Here is a 20,102-nt window from a genome sequence, read left to right on the forward strand (position 1 = left end):
CGTCACGCGCAAGCTAAAGCCACACTCATTGTAGTGGTTCCTCTCTCGCTAGATTGATTTATTTATTGTTTTTTACTTAATTTCTTTTGTTCTATCAAGTTTTCAACCAAGGTAAGTTATATTCTGCCACAGGCAGGTTCATTTGATCATATTCACATGCTAATTTGCGCCTAAGAAATATTATTAAATGTTACAAAATTAACTGGTAATAATGTTTTGTTCTATAACAAAGCGACACGAGGACTGTATTCTTATCTGCCTGCCGAATCCTGCAAAGACATCCTGGATTCTGGAGATTCATTTCGAGACGGAAAGTACTGGATCGACCCTAAGAAGACTGGCAACCCATTGAAAGTGTACTGTGACATGACAACGAACGGAGGTAAGAGACAGTGTTTTCTACAGAGACAGAGATCGCAAATCTTCTTCTTCTTCTTCTTCTTCTTCTTCTTCTTCTTCTTCTTCTTCTTCTTCGTCGTCATCGTCTTCTTCTTCTTCTTCTTCTTCTTCTTCTTCTTCTTCTTCTTCTTCTTCTTCTTCTTCTTCTTCTTCTTCTTTCCTTTACACACACCTCCTCCTTCTTCTATGTGGGCATTTCTGGGCATTTCTCCTCTCACTTTGGATTCTCCACTCGTTACCTTCAAGTCCTTTTTCCTGATATCTTTCCTGATGTTCTCCATCCAACTTTGTTTTGGCCTTCCTCTTCCTGTCTCCTCTTCCACTCCATTTCCACACATCGCATTACACAACTCTCGTCTCTCCTCGTGACAATGCTCAACAATGACAATCTTCTCTCTTGATCATTTCATTCCTGATATCGTATCCAGTTGAGTAATATAACCCCAGACATCCGTCTAAGAATTTTCATAACCAGACAACACAAAACAATAAAGGAAGCAGCAAGGATAGCTCGCCAAGAGATACGTTTGCGTGCTGGTCTCGTTGTTTACTTATTTTCCTGAGAATTGATAGAGGTTTTTCTATTTAACAAATTGACTTCAGTTATTTATACGTCTATCCTCTTATTGATGATAACATTGTCAAAGTGCCTATGGAAATCAACTGAAAGAGCCGCACACAGCAAACTTCTAAGGCTTTGGCTTTTGTAGTCATTCTAATAAATACAGCCATAAGATTTTGCTGGCTTTTTATTTTACTTTTCTTATGCAAGAGTCATGCAAGATCAAGTAAATTTCCTTTGATCAACTAAAACTCCCCCATATGTATTGCAAGAAGGTGGTCACAAAAGGTCGATCAGGCGAGACTGCAATACACCACGTTTACGTTAATAAGCTGTAGGGAAGATGTTTTCAAACTGCGGAATAAATTCAAAAAAAATTCATTTCGTTCTCCTCGTAAAGTAAAAGTAAAGTAAAGTAAAGCAACCATATTTAACATCGATAACTCGTAACAGTAATTCAACTGACAAACCTGAGGTCGACGGTGCGCTCATTTTACTACCCCCTCTCCATCAGTGCTCCGTTTTACGGATATTTAAAGCTACTTAGCTACACGGAAAGGAAAGAAGTCGAAACAAGGATGCGAGATCCGGGAATCGAACTCAAGACCTCTTGCACCAAGGCCGCGCACTAACCGACTGTGCCATCCTTGCAGTCAACGGGCTACATTAAATTAACCTTTGTTTTACCAGTACAGAAATAATCCTAAACATCCAAGAGTTTTTAGGTCTAATGTTAGCATTGGTACGCGGTTAGGGTTGTTTCTGTATTGGTAAAATAGAAACCTGTGCCTTGTGACCTGTGTTTTGTACTTGCCGCCTCCCAATGGTTGGTAGAGCAACCGCGTGGTACTGGGCTCTAATCTCGTTTAAACTGCTAAATATGAGTTGCCCATCGATGCTCAACGAACTGTGATAATCTTTCCAACTTCCATTCAGGAAAGGTGCTATTTTATGTCTAAGCTAGGATATTTCTCGCGACCGGTAGCAACGCATAAACCTCAGAATTAAAATCACCCACACGTTCTGCTGCCTATGCGTCCAGCTTTCTTTTTATCGGGGAGGATACGATCAGTCAAGGGAGCAATTGAAATCGATCACAACTTAGTGTGTATCGGAGATTTTACATTGGGAGCTTTATGTTCTCAATCAATGGGAACTTGAGAGTTTGGAAACAACTATTCCGTGAAAAGTTGGAATATATTTCCAAGTATTTTGCTTATTCCGTCATTTTTGTGTGAGTGCGTTTAAATGGCCGGGTCTCAATTATTGCGAAAATCATCTGACGAATTTTGATAAGCAGACTAACAAATTCTCAAATCATTTTTTAGAAACCTGTCCAAAACATTTGCAATTTTTTGCTCACTTTACGAGAAACGCAAGAATCCACACTCCACCTTAACCTCCACTGCGCTAACCTTTTGATTTGATCCTCGCACCAAATGATTACTGTTTTTCTTATTTTAGGAGGATGGCTGCTTCTCTCAAGCTTGGTAATGAAGAGCTCAACTCCACCCGCTGAGCTTCCAGTCAAGACTTCCTACCTCGGAATAGCAAGCAATGAGATGGTTCTTTCAAAGACCGCGTTGAAGGAGTTGTTCGCACACTTGCCTTTCAGACAAATAAGATTCTATTGCAGTAAAAAACTGGGGCGCACATTTCACGTGGGTACAGTTACTAACAGCTCCGGCGAATCTGTAGTCCGGTACTTTGCTGGCCAGACGGATGTGAGGCCTTCTTCGTGTGGATCGTTCGTGCGAATGGAAAATGACAACTCGATGTTAGCGACCGCCTGCCAATCGTGGCATGAGGGAAAATGGGGACATCCCTCCGTTGACGAAATGAGATCGTATAACCACGTTGCCTTTGTATCCAGCACATATCACTGGTTACTTGAACCGCCGAGCAACAGATGGGAATGTGATGACTTCAACAAGGGAGTATCTGCCGGAGATTTTTGGAAAATATATGTTCGCTAGATCTATTGTAGCAAATAGAGTACTGCATCGTTAGTAACTCAAGAAATCCGTATCATAAGCAATGTAAGTATTGTAGTCAACAACAGGGTATTGCTTTTTTTGAGTGTGTAAGGAGTATTTTATACATGTATGTATGTCTGTGTTTTGACGATTAATTAAAAAAAACACATATAAATAGCTTTGTTGTAGGAAGTGGTGATAAATGTGTAAGCATAAAACAAAACTGTTACTATGCCCGTCTAGGAAGAAAAAATTGTGCATAAAACTGTTACGTTTTGTGGAAATAAGAGGCGCCGCTTTGACATAATTTGTGAAATTTTGAAAGGAAGAGGTGAATTCAGCTCATAGAGTACAAAAACAACACTATATTCCTTGAATTTGACGGTCTAAGTGACGGGTGACTTTGCTATTTTACATAGTACGTCACAATACTGTTTTAACATTTTATTACAAAACCTTAAAAGTTTATGGAATTTACTTGATTCCTTGCAACGTATGGGACGTAATTCCTTCTTTGCTTTGTAGACTTAATTTAGCATTCTCACATATTCTTCTTCTTCTTCTTCTTCTTCTTCTTTTTTAGAATAAACATTTTGAACATCATGTTTTATTTAGCATATAAGATAACAGAATTTTCGAACGTCTTTGTAGTACTGTTGCCTTAATTGCTTCCTATATATTGTGGTTGTTTATTTACTATGCCTAAAAAGCCCTATAGGCTGGGAGGTGACAAAAAAGAATGTGTTTATGTACTATTTTCCCCTATATTGCTAGAGGTTGTTTATCTTGCTGTCAAGATAAATAACCGGTTTTCCTTGTTAAATAAAGATATTCAATGTATTCTATCAAAACTTGTTTGTCGATAAAGTTTCGGAGTACATTTTTCTCCACAACAAGCGTGGTTATATTCAAGACGAGTTCAAGGCACTCACGAAAAAGAGAGAGAGGAGAGCGTTCTTTCTCATTCTCTTGGGCGTTTCCCGTTTGGTGCGTGCGTCAGTCTCGCACTCCAAATAAATTCCAAACACTACTGCACAAGCTGCAAAACAGAGAGCATTAGAAAAGAAAAAAGCAAGTCCAACAGAAGTTCTTTTTAAAATGAATATTTGCGTGTCGCAATCATTCTTCGATAATTGTATCCATCTTCAAGTTTTGTGCTAGGAAATACCATCGAGGTAACCTGTAACTGTTTGAGTAAGATGTAACTTTATTGGCTATGCAAGACTCTCTGTGATATGTCACTGTTGTCCTCAAAAGCCGACGTCTTGTCATCATCATCATCAATCTCACTTAGCTGACCATAAGTGCTATACTAATTGAGAGGGTTGTGACCCAAACCATATCAGGGGAAATTAAGAGCAGGTCAAGTCAATTGTTGGTTTTTCATGAGCAAAAAAAAAAAACAAAACAAAACAAAAAAAAACAAAATCGCAAAGTACCCGGAGGAAAACCTTACGGAACAGAGAAGAGGCCCATTAATCTCCGTCCACATGTTGGGAATCAAACCCGAGCCAAATCGGAAGGAGGCGAATGATCTCACTAACGTCCCAACTTTGCAGTCGCCGAAAATAACATGAACGTATAAGACGCATGCTCAGCACCATTTTAGTTACTCGTTTAACTTTGAGTTTCACAGGTGTTAATGCTAAATCTTTTTCATGCCTGATGAGAAACAAGCTGTTGATCTCTTGAAGGTCTTGTGGTCGCGTTTCAAGGTTTAAAAAGCCGAAATATTAACCGCCCGTTGGTCATAGAAGCGAAGCCTATGAAGCTCATATTGTCAATTATTATTCATGTGGTAAACAAATAGCCAAAAACTTGGTAACTGTGGGAAGAGTTGGAATTGAATGGGACGAGAAGGAACTTATTTAAACAGCGATTAAGAAAGCTTGACTGTGTACATTATTTCCCGTTCGGTATAGCCTTATTTCTCACTGTCCTCGCACCATCCAACATCTCTGAACTGGGCTCTTGCCATTTGACATCAACAAATGATCGTTGCTAAGTATTAAAGACAATGCAGGTGTATTCATCATGACACAGGCAATCGATGTTTTGAGTTGCGTTGTACCTTTTGTTGAACAAAATGGTTCTCCTTATATAGCTTTATATTTTGGTTCTATATTTCTCTTTGTGAATCATGAAACCCGTCCTTTCAATCTGATTCCATGATTTAACAGCAAAGCTTTTCACATGACGGCCTACGAGACAATGTTGTGAAAATTTAATCCTTTAAGGGAACTGAATGACATTCCTAAGCAAACAATAGGCCCTTGTTGTTGATGCAGCTCGAGAGCCCGATCCAAAAAGGTTTAGAATCAGCGAGAAATTATACCAGAGGCTGGTTCCCCTCGCCTCCTCTCCCCTCTCCCCCCCCCCCCCCTCCCCTTCAGTTGGTTCAGCATTGGACTACTGTGCGGCAGTGCGGTAGGTCGCCGGATCAAAAACTCAAGCCCGACTAACACTCAGGGTCTTTAAATAACTGAGGAGAAGACTCTCTAGTCTTCGCGGATAAGGACGATAAACCGTAGCAACCTTCAATATTTATACCAAACCCTGTGGGACGTAAAAGAACCCACAAACTATTTGCAAAAAGAGTTCCCGGTGTTGAGTTCTGTCCTCTGTGGTATGTAATGGTTGTTAGTGTAAACGCTTGGAGTCAACCTGTGTCCTATTGTTGAGTCTCCATGGGCATGCTCTTCAAACGGAGTCTAAGGGCGAAGTTTTTGTGATGGTAATTAGTTCTAATTTAGATAAGAATGAAAACTTATTTCAAGAAGAGAAACTTCGCACTTAGACTCTTTTTGAAGAGGAGGCAGTCATGAACTCGGAAATGGCCCGTCGTCCCTGGCTTATTAATGTAAAAAAAAGGTCATCTCATCCATCAGTCTAAATCTCAACCTCAGAGCTCTTCTCTTTTGCGCATGACTGAGGGAGAGAAGAGCTCTGAAAAGAGAAGAACCCTGAAAAGCGTGGCTGATTGGTGCATTCATGTTAGTACGAGGAGTGAGCCAATTTTTGGCTATAAGAACTCCTAGTTAGAGTTTCCCAGAGCCTTGGGTCATGCGCAGACATAAGATGCGAGGCTCTGGTGACGAGAATGCCTTCAGTCTGTTTAGCTAATGCTATCAGCGAAAGAGCAAAGCATCATTCAACAAAGACACAAACAAATAAACGACATCAGTTTATTTATAAAAATATTAGGTGGTTGATGAAGTCAGAGAGAGTCTTGGTAGAATAATATTTAAATCACAGCTGCTTTCTCGATACTTTTACATGCATCTTTCAGTTTTCCAACCAAATCCTAAGTAGACAAAAATCATAGAAATTAACGTTAATGGCCTCGAAGGAATGCTTAACGTTACTGACGGTCACTAGACTACGATAGTTTTTGTTGCCGATAGCGCACAATGCAATACGTGAGTGGTGTAAAATACAAAAAAAAGGTGGGTTAAATTTCCATGTCAGCGTCGGCGTCATTGTCAGCAAAAGTGTTAATTAATGTCAACGTTGACGTTGATGTCGGTTACTGTCAGTCAGTGTCTACATTACAGTGTCAGTGTCAGCAGCAGTGTCAATGCTGATGTGAGCGTCAATATCAGTGTATGTCAATGCCGACGTCGACGTTGATGTCAGTTATAGTGTCGCAATCAGTGTCAGTTTCAATATCAATATGTCGGTGCATGGCATGTCGGTGTCAATTTCAGTTTTCAATGTCAATTATCAGTGTTGATGTCTTTGCTTTGTTTATAGTTGAAATGTACTTTGCCATCAAACTCGTTTACAATGTAAAGGTATTTCACTTTATAATCAGGAAAGAGGCCAAAACAATCGAAGCAGAGTTAAAAACCCCAACTGAAAGGAGGCAACCTGTTGGTTCTTTACAAAGTACGGAAGAGTTGAATTCGGGACCACCGAAGACAAATCCAGCCAGAAATCAGAGAGGGAATGGAATCTGGCGCAAACGAGGAAATCCGGCAAACCTTTTTGCCTATTCTTATTCTTACTATCCATATTTATCTTGACGCATAGTTAGGGCTTTTTAGTCTTAATCTTAGATATGCGGCCTACCTCTTTTTTTGCATTCAAAAACATGTGGAACAATAACACGGTCCCTAAACAACAAGCAATTCACCTGTAGCTGTTCCATGGAGCAGGAAAATTGGACATCTTTTCCATGCGATTTTCCCGATTCCTGAATTAAGCATACAGAAAAAAGAAAGTCAATCTACAATACTAATGCACTTCACGACACTGTGAAAAACACGGGGAAAGGGTTTGGGACATAATTATGCAAAATCAGTAGGGAATGGAGTTCTTTGTGTTGTGGCTGTCCATTGTGAGTGCCTTGGTGGGTGGGTGGGTATAGGAGGTCCACATCAGCTGCATAGCTGCCAAAACGTCAACCTGCTCAAACAAATAACAAAGAGTACCATTTTCATTTTTGGTACCCTTTGCTAGAACAAAGGACAACAACTCTAGCAGTGGTGAAAAAGGCTGAGAAAATCCAGGCTTGAACGGGACTTGAGTCTATGATCATCAGCTCTTACCTCTGAGTTATTAAGCCCACCTTACACAAAATACGTTTGCAGTATAACTGTCCTGTGACAGGAGTTCATCAAGGGGATCCTCTATCTCCACTAATTCCTTGAGTCAACCTTTTCCCGAGTAAATTTACTTTTAGGAACTGGTTTTTCCCACGAAAAGTATCATTTTTCCCCTGAAGCTTAGATAGCTTGGCTTTTACAACAGTGGGCACGCTGAATGTCGCAAGCGAGATAGGCTTCTACACCAGTGAGCGTGCCACTGAATCTCCTAAGGAAGGGGTTGTACAAATTTACTCAGGAAATGGTTGACTCCCAGGCGAAGTAAGGGAGATGGAGGACTCCCCTTGATGAGCTTGTGCCTGTGAGTATAAGTGAAGGTACACGTGTGACATACTTTTTCAGGATCTTTTTTCACTTCCAGTAACTCCGATGAACTTTCCTTGGAAAATTGTTAGATGTCCACATTTCCAATTAGAGGTTTTGCACGGCAGCCATATTGCATGGCGGGAAAAATGAAAATGTTCTGCATTAAAAAGAACATTTGTTCCCACAGGAAAAAGAATCTATTGTTCCTACCATGCAACATGACTGCCGTGAAAAACCTCTATTGATGAATTTACCGCACGTGACGTGAGTTTTGAAAACAAAAATCACACTTGACCAGATTGTCGAAAATGTAGCGTTTCTGGAAAAACGTATCACCCAGGCTGGAGACTCCATTTATTTCATAGGGACCCAAAATACCAAAGGAATCAATGCATGTGGTGTAACCTAAGGCTGTTGCTTTTTCTAATGACCGTGAGGTCAATCACATATTTCCGCAACCTTCAGAAGATACACATACCTCAGTTTTTAATGTGATAAGATAGGTGGGTTGATTCACTTTCTCCATTTGATTATTCTACAGTAAAAGGATGAAAAGCCCAGAATTCAATTTAAAGTACTTCATTGGCTGGTTTCAAGGCATCTCGCTTACTAGATACACTGTATATGTTGCATAATAGAGATGAAACACTGCTTTATTATTGGACATTGTAAAAACACCTTCAAAAACTCGTTAATAATTCATGAACCCAACCATTAAACATCATTTGCACCATGAGCTTTAAACCCGATAAGACACTCCTCATTAGAACCCTTTATACAAAGAATAGTAATAAGGCCTGGCTTTTTTTATATACATGTACATGTATGCTAATATCTTCCTCTCACAAATTGAACCTTTGCTTGTACTCCCGAGGGAGACACTTTTTGTGGAATGCTTTTATTAAGTCAAAAGACATTAGGCTACGCCTTGTGTTTTTAAAACACTGCTGCTTGCTTTTTGAACAGTACATCAAAGTTCAACATTTGAATTATCTCTACTGTTGCAGAGCCAAAGTTGTGGATCACTTTGGCCTGAAATATTAGAGACACTACAATGTTAGAGAAATTTAGGAGAAATTTCCTAGCTTGGATTTTTTCTTGCATTGTGAAAGTGAAATTGATCATTATGTCATGGAAAGTGCCCTACGTAAGTCTCAATAATTTTATTGTTAAGACGCTATGAGTTTAGGGTTAGACCAGAGCTTAATTATCCTGGTTTTTGTAAGATGAAGCAGCTTAGATGATAATACATGCACTTTCCCTGGGATGCCAGTTGATCTCAAGGGTACCTCTGAAGCTTCCCTTCTAGTACAAGTCATTTTTAGACCTTGGGTAAAGAAAGAGAGTAAGTGTGGAGCTAAGTCAGTTGTCTAAGAAGGAAAAAGTTTGGAAGGGCCAGATTTTGAGCTTAAGGCCGAGAATCTGGTGTGTTCATTCGCACAATGCCACAAAAGCCTGGAATAATTGTGAATGTGAAAACATCTAAAATCTTCGGAACCAGTAAAGGCAACTAAACTTCAAATCCATTAATTTCCCTGAAATTTAAACGTCCTCATCAAAACGAGCAAAGCATCTTCGGCAAAGGGAATACAAGGCGAAAGAAGTCTATTACCATACATGTAGACAATGATTAAAATTATAATAAAACGAAAGATGCCAGCTACTCTACATTTGCAACAAATTTCCTTTCCAGTTCTGGCAGAAGGATGCAAAACTTACACTTTCTCAGACAGCCAAACAATCACTTTTGTTGAAACAATTTTATTTCGTGTACCTTTATATAATAGTCTAATCTCCAATCCACATCAACAATATGAGGATATGAACTTCCAGTCCTGCAAGTAATAAAGATAAAGTTCCTTATCTGAACGTATAGTGCTATTTTTTTCCCTATCTCTTTGACCTCAAAGCTCTAGATTTTATGAGTTGAGGTGGGTGGATTCAAGGAGTAAGGTGTAAAACACATGCATGTACATGTACATGTATCTCAAACTTTAAGGGACAGTACAAAGCTCTAGAAATTAAAAATTGTTGAGTCATATAGCAGCTCTCGTAACGTATAATGTGATTGCATGGCTCGATACCCTAACCCAAAAACAAAAGACTAAACAGTTGAAAAAATGACGTAGACATAAACAATAGAAGCTGTTTACAATACCAAACAATAGCAGGTTGCGGGAGCTGCTACGTTACTGCTTTGTTTTCGGCTTGGGTATCAAGCCAATCAAATTATACGTTACGAGAGCTGCTACACTACTGAAATTGTTACTGGCAGTATGCTATGTGGTGGTTTCATTAAATTAACAATAATATTGTGTACACTGGACCCATCCTTGTTTTCTTTTAGTAAACAAGATTTAACTTGGAGCTACTCACTTGACGGGTACACTGAGACTATTAATTCATAGACAAAGTTCTCTAACTTTTAGTCCAATAATTTGATGTTAAAATGCAATGGCCCTTTATAATACAACAAGGAAGAACAGCCTTTGCATGTGCTGGACATGCCTGGCAGGTGCTAAAGTATTTTGTGCCATCCCAACAAGATACAGTTATTGAAAGAACTATTATCCAAAGATTAATCTAAAAGTAACACAATAACCTTCTGATTGATTTTCTGTTTTGTTCAATGTTGCCGTGTCCCTTTGACAAAGCTACATTATTGTATTTATTATTAACAACACCTAAACCCATACCAGCAGAACAGGAGAGAACACACAGAAGTGATTGTTTCTATCAATTTTCATAGATCATGAAAACAGACTATGAGACATTTTGAGCAAAATGAAAAACTACATGTACTATCAGGCAAACCTTTGCCTTGAAATAGTGATACCAATAATATATACACTGTAAATGAGGATGGGATGCCACAGTGATGAGAACACTCGCATCCCACCAATGTGGCCTGGGTTCGATTCCCAGACTCAGCGTAACATGTGGGTTTGAGTTTGTTGGTTCTCTACTCTGCACCGAGGGGTTTTTTTCTCCGGTTTTCCCCTCTCCTTAAAAACCAACATCAACGATTTTATGTGTAAATGAGTGTTGTCCTAAGTAGAGTGCATACATATACATGTACAGTATGTAAAAGACATCAAGTGAGGCCTAACACCACAATGCATATGCATCAGGAACTTCTTATGCATCACCCAAGGACAGAGAAAAATCTCTGACCTGGATGGGAATCAAACCCACGACCTCCCGTTTACATGTAGATCACCGTTGCTCTACTGACTTAGCTACAAGGCCAGACGGGAGCAGGCCGTGGCAGTTTGAGGACAAATCAGCTTAGCCCAAGCTAAGTATTAAGTGTAAATGAGTGTTGTTTTAAGTAGTGTGTGTACATTATAACGTAAAGGATGTCAAGTGAGGCCTAATGTCACTATGCATATGATGAATAAAGAACCGGTTTCAGTTTACAGTGTCCCCAATTTGTGCTTCAGTGCGAGAAGACTTAAATAAATAAAGTTCCTTTTATACTCCCCGCCCCTCAATTATTGTTTTTTGACTTTTCCACTAAAGAACAGAAATAAAACAAACCTTGAGAGTAGAGCTTCCAACTCTGGTTTACATTCCTGAAATACAATACTGAGATCATTCATTATTATCAACAATAATATTCATTTTATTTCTTTGATTGTGAGGCACAGGCCGAGAATCCACCAATCTGATTGGTTGCGGGAGTGGGCAGAATCTCTTGACCATGGTCATGGTAACCAAGGACACTAAGTGATGAGTGAAGCTGCGAATTTAATGAGCTTGATTTTTTGTTTCAACTTGTCTAAGAAAGTTTGCTTTTGAACGCGAAACTTCACAAAATGTAAAAAAAAAAAATCCCATTATTTTATTTTATTATCATACTTGATGAGACAATGAATAAAATAAAATTGACTTTCCCAGTTTTTCCTCCCTCCAAAGATAGAATATGGAAATAGATAAAATAAAATTCTTCACCCACCTAGGTCGGTAAAAGTTAAGAATCCGATCCCACCAACGCGTCAGCAAACACGTCGCCCAGCTGCCTTCGGCACTCCTGCTCGATCCTTTTAACTGAAAGTTTCGGGTCTCCCAGCCTCTCCAGGGTGCTCTGGTATGTCACTTCGTTTACAATTCGCTGCTCCGCTATACCCGCACCATGCTGCGTGCTGTGCCTGTGAGTCTGTACACGTCGGTAGCGTGTCGCCCAACGCGTCGGTAGTGTGTCGGCCGACGTGTCGGTAGTGTGTTGGTGCTGTGTTGACCGACGCGTTGGCCGACGTGTTGCCCGACGTGTTGGTGGGATCGGATTCTTAACTTTTACCCCTAGGTCGGTTGTTTTAAAATTAATAACCCATTGACACCCGAACCTCCTTGGACTGTCATCACTGACGAGTAAAATCGTCTGGCATTAGACAGAGTAAAATCTATTGAGTCCGACTCCAACTGTTGCAGTCAATGGGTTATAAATTCAAGGATCAACAACTCTTCCACTAATTAAGAGCATCGATTTCTGCCTTGGTCAAGTCCAGTCCAAAACAGCTTTTGTGGGTCATTTTTTTCTCTGTGCTGCAAAAATGTTTTCAGCTCACTTTATTGCTGACGTGTTCCTTGACCATATTAGGTACAGCAGGTATATGAACTAATAGCATTGTGTCCGGCAAGCCAATGAAAATGCTTGGAAATCTGATATCCGTATTTGTTTAATTTTCTAAGTTCATACAGTACTTTGAATGTTTTATCACTGTGACAGCAATCTGGTTTTACATAGTATTAACAAAATGATTAGCTCTGGATGCATGGTTACTAAAACCAGTACATAAACAATAATTATAATAATAACAATGACATGAGTTTCTTAGACGTAATAAATTATTATTATATGATTGTTTATTGTGTTCCTCAAAGCATCATTTGCACCCTCATTACCCTTGGGTGTTCATGATGTATCTTAAGCAAAAAAACAATAATACATGTAATTTATACATGTAGTCCTTTTAGAAGTTGCTATTGTCCATGTTGTCAATGGTCAACTCAAATATTGTAGGTTCAAGTAGTCTTAGAGTTACAGTACAGTACATGTACTTGTAAGTCTACAACCAACAATGACACCATCCGCATTATTGTGGTAAGTGTACAGTAGTAAATGCCCTAAAAAATGATCTTGGGTACTGTTATTTGTTCAGGGATTCCTAGCCAGTCTTCCCCGTCATTTTCTTCCCGAATTCTCTCCTGACCCCTCCCCCTTAAACGCCTGCTACGCAGGCTCAGGGATTCCCGGCATAATCAATACACGTAAGTACGGTAACCATTTCTTCATTAAATTATTATGAATTACAAGCACATTTTAAAGTGTCTAATAGTTAATACACGGCCTACAGGGTTTTTATGGTTTTGGCATCTCTTCACGCAATTTCAACTAACTTTTTAAATCTCAAAGAGAGATTTAAGGAATAAGGAATCTCCCTTGATCTCTTATCGAAAAGAAAAATGGCTTAAAGATATGCTTGTCGAAGCAAAACTGTGAAGGTTACTAGTCAGAACACCATGGACACACAGCAGGAGTTGAGTTGGTCTGTCAAACCCAATAATTTTTACACACATTTTACAAAAAAAAAAATGACATTTTTGCAAGCCTCCCTTGAGTTTTAAATTGGGCAACAGGTCTTGAGAAGGTGGGCAACCAAAAAAAGCCATGGGCAATCAAAAAAACAAAACTGGTTGCCCAAAGGGCAAATTACTGTTACAGTAGTAAGAAAGTACATGTAACTGTCGAACAATGTTGTTGTCTTTTTTCTCTTTTAAATTATTAACCCATTAACCCCTTCCTTGTACACAAGCTATTATTTTGCTGGGTTGTGTTGGCAACAAACTCTGAGAACGATCTTAGGAAGGTAGCCGGTCCCATTTGAAACAGCCAATGACACCACTGTAACACCATTGTTAACAGAGATAGTGGGATCTCAGCCATAATGAATTTTATTCCATGCTCTACAAAATAATATCAGTAACTGTAACCATCAGTTTTTTTGTTTACAAAATAAGGTACAATGTAGGGAAGACTTATCCACTTGTGCTTGTTGGATATGAGAGGATTACTACTAACAGTGTATCATCTCACCCAAGGCGCGCTTAAAGGAATTTATTCACAAGGACGGAAGACATGTTGTTTAATTGTAATACATGTAATAAAAATTATTAAATTTCACAGCACTGTGTCAAGTACCGGTAAGTAGTAATAGTTGTCAGTTAAATCAATGTTACAAATATGCATACCTGGAAATATTTGGAGAAGTATTCTATTTTATCACTGGTCCACTTGCAGTCTTCCAACACAGAACTAATTAAAAGCAAAGAAGGACAATACTTTTTTTCCAACAGAAAAAAAAAATTATTATGAGAATAGCTAAGTATGCACACTGCTTAAAATTAAAGGCCAGTTTGTTCATACACATACAATTGTCAAACCTTATTACTGAATGCTGAATTGGATGTGATGGAGGAATTTTTTTTCTTAATCATGAAGGCACTGACTTTTGGTTATCAAGATGGCATGATTACAGCTTGATCCTAACTATTTAACAGTTGCTTAAGCCAAAAAGAGCAAGAGAACCTTCCTTCCAGATTCTGTCTGTGATTAAACAGCTTTTTCTCCACCGGAAAAAAAAAAGATACTTTTTAAGCACTATTAATTTTCTGTTGACAGCAGGATCTGTTGAAGAGGCCGGCATCTATGTATGGCCGTGTCACATGACCTTCAGTTGCCAATCATAAAAAATGGTTGTGACAAAATAGATACCAGAATTTGAGAAAAGGAAAGAGTGCAATAAAATTAGGAAGAATGTCAATTTTGAGGCCACTGACATTTTACAGTTGTAGGTAAGAGGTTTGAGAGTGATTTAAATGCTTTTAAGCAATAAAAAAATATAAAAAAGAGATTTACATTTACTGTAATATATGGAAAACAGCTGCTTTGCCATCCAGCACAGAATTCTTCCACATTGACATATGCATTACACTTACGGTACCGTACAGTGTCTAGTATGTGTCCAAATTTAATGTTAGTACAGGTGTACTGGAACACGTATGTGTGAGCTTTAAGCCTACTGTAGTCCACAAAACATTTTATTAGGTTCTTTAAAACAACACTTTGAACAAGATGTTAAAAGATTACAATCTATCTCTTCTTCTTCGCTCTCCATGAAAATATTGGCATACATGAGTGTGTTGTGGTTCAAAATTTTCCGTGGCTTAAAACTATTTTTGATTTTTCTTTGTCTAATATTCTTTAACATAATCTGAAACAAACTAGAGGAAAATCAAAATTGAACTACATGTAGTTTAAAAAAATTTGAACAAGAAAAAAAATTGATCTGCAATAATTATGCACATGTACATAAATTATTTCATTCATTCTCTCAGCCTTCAATCCCGTCTCGTCCCTTTCCCCAAAAAGGGAAGTTGTGTCGTGTACATGCTGCAGACAGTAAATCAGTTACTGTTCAGTATTGGGAAAAAATAATATTCTATTCCCACACTACTTTTTGTAAGACTAGGTAATTTTGCAAAAACTCAGTTCTTTGGACCATCCAGAGTGAAAAACAATCCATATATACCAGTATGCATAAAACAGCTGCACTGAATATGCAGTTGGATGTTTACAAATTACATGTCTTAACCCATTGACTCCCGGGGGTTCCCCATTGACGAGTAAAATCATCTGGCGTTAGACAGAGTAAAATTTGTTGGCCCTATATTAGTTAAGTCTCACTCCCACTGGTCAAAAGGGTTAAGCCAGCAACAATAATCTACAAGGTGAAAAAGAAAACCAACTTTGAACAGTCCGGCTTGGGAGTCGCAGGGTTCAATGGGGAGTGATTTCAGTGAGTGATTAACCCATTGACTTGGTACCTTATAGTGGGCGAATCACTATCCATCTTGACGGCTTCTAACACAAGGGTAACTAGACCAGCGTATCCCTGCTTTAATGATGCAACATCAACGCTAGCGATATCTTCATCATCTGTGGAAACAAATGCAGATAATTTATTATTTTTTTTCCATACAATGTACATGTACTCCCTGCAAACTGTGAAAGTATCACTTTGATCAAAATTAATAATAATGATAAGAGCATGATTGGGAACTCTCTTTTCCTCATTTCCCTACAAACTGTACACAGTTAGAACTTTATTAACACGTAGAGGAGAAAAGACAGGGGACATCACCTTCCTCTTTCTTTTTTGTTTCTTTTAATTTGTCTTTTTAACCACGGTACTCATTCAACAAGTGTCAGTGCATTCTGGAATGAATTGGAATTTGGCAGTGTTGGTTTTTCAGTGGAGAGGGGAAAACCAGAGAACCTGGAGTAAAACCACTCGAAGCAAGGAGAGAACCAGTTGACAACAAACTCAACACACATAAGATGCCGGGACTGGGAATCGAACCTGGGCCATACTGGTGAGAGGTGAGTGGCCTCTCACCACCGCACCACCCCTGTTCCCCAAAATGTAGATTGGGCAATGACAAGGGTACATGTAGAAACAAGGGCAATAGAAGAGGTAGGATGAAAAAGGGGTGCATCTGACCGCAATGAAGGAGAACGTGGACTTCCGAGGAAAACTGTACCAGAATGTGCTGAGACTATGGATTATTCATGAGCTGACCACTCATTGAATTGAAATCAATCCGCCAGTAGTCTCAGGTTCAACTTCTCAGTTGCACTACATGTAGTCTTGTAAATAGCCGACTTGTCGGTCTCCAGCTAGCTGGGATTCTTAACAGTTGCTGTTGTTGTTCTGTTCTGCCATTTCGTTGATTGTGTTTCATTGGCCGTGAAAAACCACAAAAGGGGAGTGGTCAATTACATGTAAGTATGACTGTATTGTTTGATTGCATTTCTTCGGTAAATTATGTCACAGGGCTTCCCCAACCACTAAAATTAAATGCTTATAGCATGATTAATTTTTTGCGGAGATGTCTCTAGTTTAAGTTATAATAACAGCTTAAAGTGGTGCTACAGGTGTATGATCAAATTTTTACCCCTTGATTTTTTGAGTGTATCACATAGAATTCCATAAAAGAGCAAAAACGCCATTTACTGTTTGCAAATATCTGCATTGGTTTCGGAGATATTTAAGTTTGAAAAATCGGTAAAATATGCAAATGAGATGACTGATGATGTCATAGACTCAACCCAACATTATCTTGCGTACTATAAAAATAGAGCTAACTCGGCCAATTTGCAGCGCAGACCATTGAAACTTGGTAAATATGTTAGTGATTTTCAGTTTGAAAAATGTTAAACAAGGCCACAAACTCAAGCTAACATATTTATATGCTTGCTGGATCATACATATAAAGTGCTGTTAGCAAATATCAAAATGGAATGCCAAAGGTGGCCAGGAAAGCTTTTAATATGGGGGAGGTCTGGAACCCAGTTTTATGCCATGGTAACAGAACTGTTAAGCTCATATTGTGGAGAACATTTATTAGAATCTTACTGCAAAAAATCAAAAATTTCTGATACAAATTGGCTGAGATATCTCTTTTCATTAGATTTGAACAAAATTTGGTTGAGTATATGACATCATCACTTGGCTAATTTGCATAGTTTAAAAACTTGAATATCTCTGGAACGAAAAGAGATACATGTATTTGAAAAAAGTAAACAGCATTTTTCTTCTCACGCAGACTACTCGTTCATGTTTCAAAATGGCTTAGGTAGGAAAGATGTGATTTTCATCATAGTACCACTTTAACTGCTAAAGCATACATGAAACGTCTGTTGTACACGACTGTATAAATACAGAGCTCTCAAGTCTCACGCATTGAGCGCGAGTCTCACACATTTCGATGTAATCTCACGCTCTCACGCCGACACGACCATTTCTCACGCATTGGCACTTTTCTCAAAGGTAACTCTACCTTTTAAGCTTTCAGAAGTGCTCATGAATTCTGAATTCATTCCTTCACTGGCACTGAACTTCGGCCAATGTTCAATCTGTTCGTGTGCAACCAATTTTCTTGTTTCTTCAAGACTTTCACCCGTTGATATATGAATTATAGGCCGATATGTTTGCTCAGGCCGACCATAATAACATGGGCTGGGCTCTCCTAGCAAGCAGCATGAAAGAAACAAAATGGCGGACTCGACAGTTCATTTCCAGTGATCTGAAAAGTGTGCACAAATTTCAAAAAAATTCCGGGCGGAGCACCATGCCCCCGGACCTCCCTAGAATTGTTTGGTGCCTCCGGCACAAGAAACGCAGGGCACTTGCGCCTTTGGCACAATCTCCAGCAAGCAATTCACACGCTTTGAAAACTTTAAGACTTGAGAGCTGTGTAAATAACAGGACGTAACATGTCAATTGGAATCGATCATCGGAAAGGTAGTCGGTAAGTCGATAGTGCTCGATAATTGCTGATAATTGTAGATTGATCACAGGCTCCCCAAGCTGAAAATAGGTGGTGTATGCGACAGCTTGTGTATATAGAGAAATGTATGGGAAAATCATCGATCGTAAGAAAATTGTGTAAATAACTATCTCATTTGAAATAAAGTTTCCTACCTCAAATGTGTGACGAACTTGTCTCTTGTGCCGAGTTTAGAGCCATTCTGACGCCGTTTAGTGAAGTTATCCGGAAACCGTTACAAAAAGAATAGGAACGCCGACCACTCCATCCATCGCTAGCCAGACCTCACTCCACAAATCGTTTTCTCCTCAACAGGAAAATCCCGAATCGCAATAAAAACAACAGTTCCATAAAGCCCAATAAATTTCACTCCAAATGTGCGTGTTTCGGCGGCCAAAAGACTCGTGACGAACGAAAACTTTGCCTTAAAATTCACCTCTTCCGCTTTCCTCAGAGGCTTGTGACCGAGCAGTCAACAACGGCCGCTTGCAAGCTGGTTTCACCCTCAACTCTGATTGGTCCATTTGAATTTGACCGCGCGCTGGCAACACGACCCTCCAATCAAAGTTGAGGGTGAAACCAGCTTGAGTGTGGCCGTTGTTGACTGCCCGGTCACAAGCCTCTGAGGAAAGCCGAAGAGGTGAGTTTTAAGGCAAAGTTTTCGTTCTTCACAAGTCTTTCGGCCGCCGAAACACAGGTAGTTGGAGTGAAATTTATTGGGCTTTATGGAACTGTTGTTTTTATTGCGATTCGGGTCTTTTCCTGTTGAGGAGAAAACGATTTGTGGAGTGAGGTCTGGCCAGCAATGGATGGAGTGGTTGGCCTTCCTATTCTTTTAGTAACGGTTTCCGGATAACTTCACTAAACGACGTCAGAATGGCTCTAAACTCGGCACAAGAGACAAGTTCGTCACACATTTGAGGTAGGAAAACTTCATTTCAAATTACGATCTGTGATTTTCCCATACAATTCTCTCTATACACAAGCTGTCGCATACACCACGTATTTTCAGCTTGGGGAGCCTGTGGATTGATTGGTTTAATTTGTCGATAAAAGTCGATAATCACAGAGTTCTCAGGGCTGGCTATCGATTTGTATCGACTTTTACTGATTTCTTTCGACATCAACATGTCAACGGAAGCTATGTGTCCCCTTATAGCTCTACGTATGGTCGTTTTTTATCTTTCGATACTTTTCGATTAAAGTCGATTAAAATCGAACCCCAACAACAAAAGTCGATCAAAATCGATAATCACAAGAAAGTTTGTGACCGACTTTTATCGATTTCCGATATTTGTCGATTGATTAGTATTGACTTTTATCGACAACGATCGATTTTTATCGACTATCGAAATTATCGACATGTCACGTCCTGAAATAAGTACTGAGTTCTTTGACTGCCGTTAAAACTGCCAACAATGGTGGCAGGGTATTCAGCAGTTTTTTTTTAATTATTGCATCTGACTAATATCAAGAGCAATCGCTAACTTGATACAACAAAAGAAAAGGATGCAGAATAGAATCAGGAGGCTACAGTGACGTGCTCACCTGTGAGAGATTCCTCATTCTTTTTCTTTAACAGAATATCGAGTGTTACTTGCACCAGGCTCCGAAAAGCACGATCCCCTACTCGGGAAGAATCCCCACAAAGGCTGATTCCTTCAGTTGCCACACTACTTAGGTCCATTTGACCACTGAATTTGTCTTGTCAATGACTTAGTCGCACATTGATTTCAATGCTGCAGTGAGTTATCATTCACCATCCTGAACGAAACAAAACGTTAGCAATACATAACGTACATGTAGTTATCATACGGCTCTGTGCAGACCCGCTGACCTGTTTTTGTTCTACACTTTTTT

General features: G+C 39.2%; 2 protein-coding genes across 2 annotated transcripts in view; one reads left to right on the plus strand and one right to left on the minus strand.

Moving 5' to 3' along the window:
• The window catches only part of LOC138013028 (uncharacterized), a 24,446-nt gene extending 20,694 nt beyond the window's left edge, over positions 1-3,752 (plus strand). Inside the window, exons 4-5 of the mRNA XM_068859989.1 lie at positions 233-382; positions 2,426-3,752. Coding sequence (XP_068716090.1) covers positions 233-382; positions 2,426-2,937 — 662 coding nt within the window. The 3' untranslated portion in view covers positions 2,938-3,752. The remainder of the gene's footprint in view (positions 1-232; positions 383-2,425) is intronic.
• Positions 3,753-6,108: 2,356 nt separating this feature from the next.
• LOC137967894 (COMM domain-containing protein 3-like) lies at positions 6,109-20,045 on the minus strand. Its single transcript, XM_068814492.1, has 8 exons — positions 19,791-20,045; positions 15,738-15,849; positions 14,103-14,166; positions 11,391-11,425; positions 9,625-9,685; positions 8,329-8,385; positions 7,073-7,132; positions 6,109-6,241 (listed from the first exon to the last, which is right to left on the minus strand). Exons 1-8 carry the CDS (start codon positions 19,927-19,929, stop codon positions 6,182-6,184), a joined length of 588 nt encoding a protein of 195 aa, XP_068670593.1. The 5' UTR covers positions 19,930-20,045; the 3' UTR covers positions 6,109-6,181.
• Between the last annotated feature and the right edge of the window lie 57 nt (positions 20,046-20,102).

Source organism: Montipora foliosa, chromosome 8 (genome assembly GCF_036669935.1).
Source record: "Montipora foliosa isolate CH-2021 chromosome 8, ASM3666993v2, whole genome shotgun sequence".
NCBI classification, from domain to species: domain Eukaryota; kingdom Metazoa; phylum Cnidaria; class Anthozoa; order Scleractinia; family Acroporidae; genus Montipora; species Montipora foliosa.

Excerpts from the sequence above, each read along its gene's own strand:
- LOC137967894 (XM_068814492.1), bottom strand. The coding sequence starts at position 19,929 with ATGGACCTAAGTAGTGTGGCAACTGAAGGAATCAGCCTTTGTGGGGAT. Across the intron at positions 8,386-9,624 it reads GATTAGACTATTATATAAAG|AATAATCAAATGGAGAAAGT; the intron begins GTACACGAAATA and ends CTTTTACTGTAG. Across the intron at positions 7,133-8,328 it reads TTATCACATTAAAAACTGAG|GAATCGGGAAAATCGCATGG; the intron begins GTATGTGTATCT and ends TGCTTAATTCAG.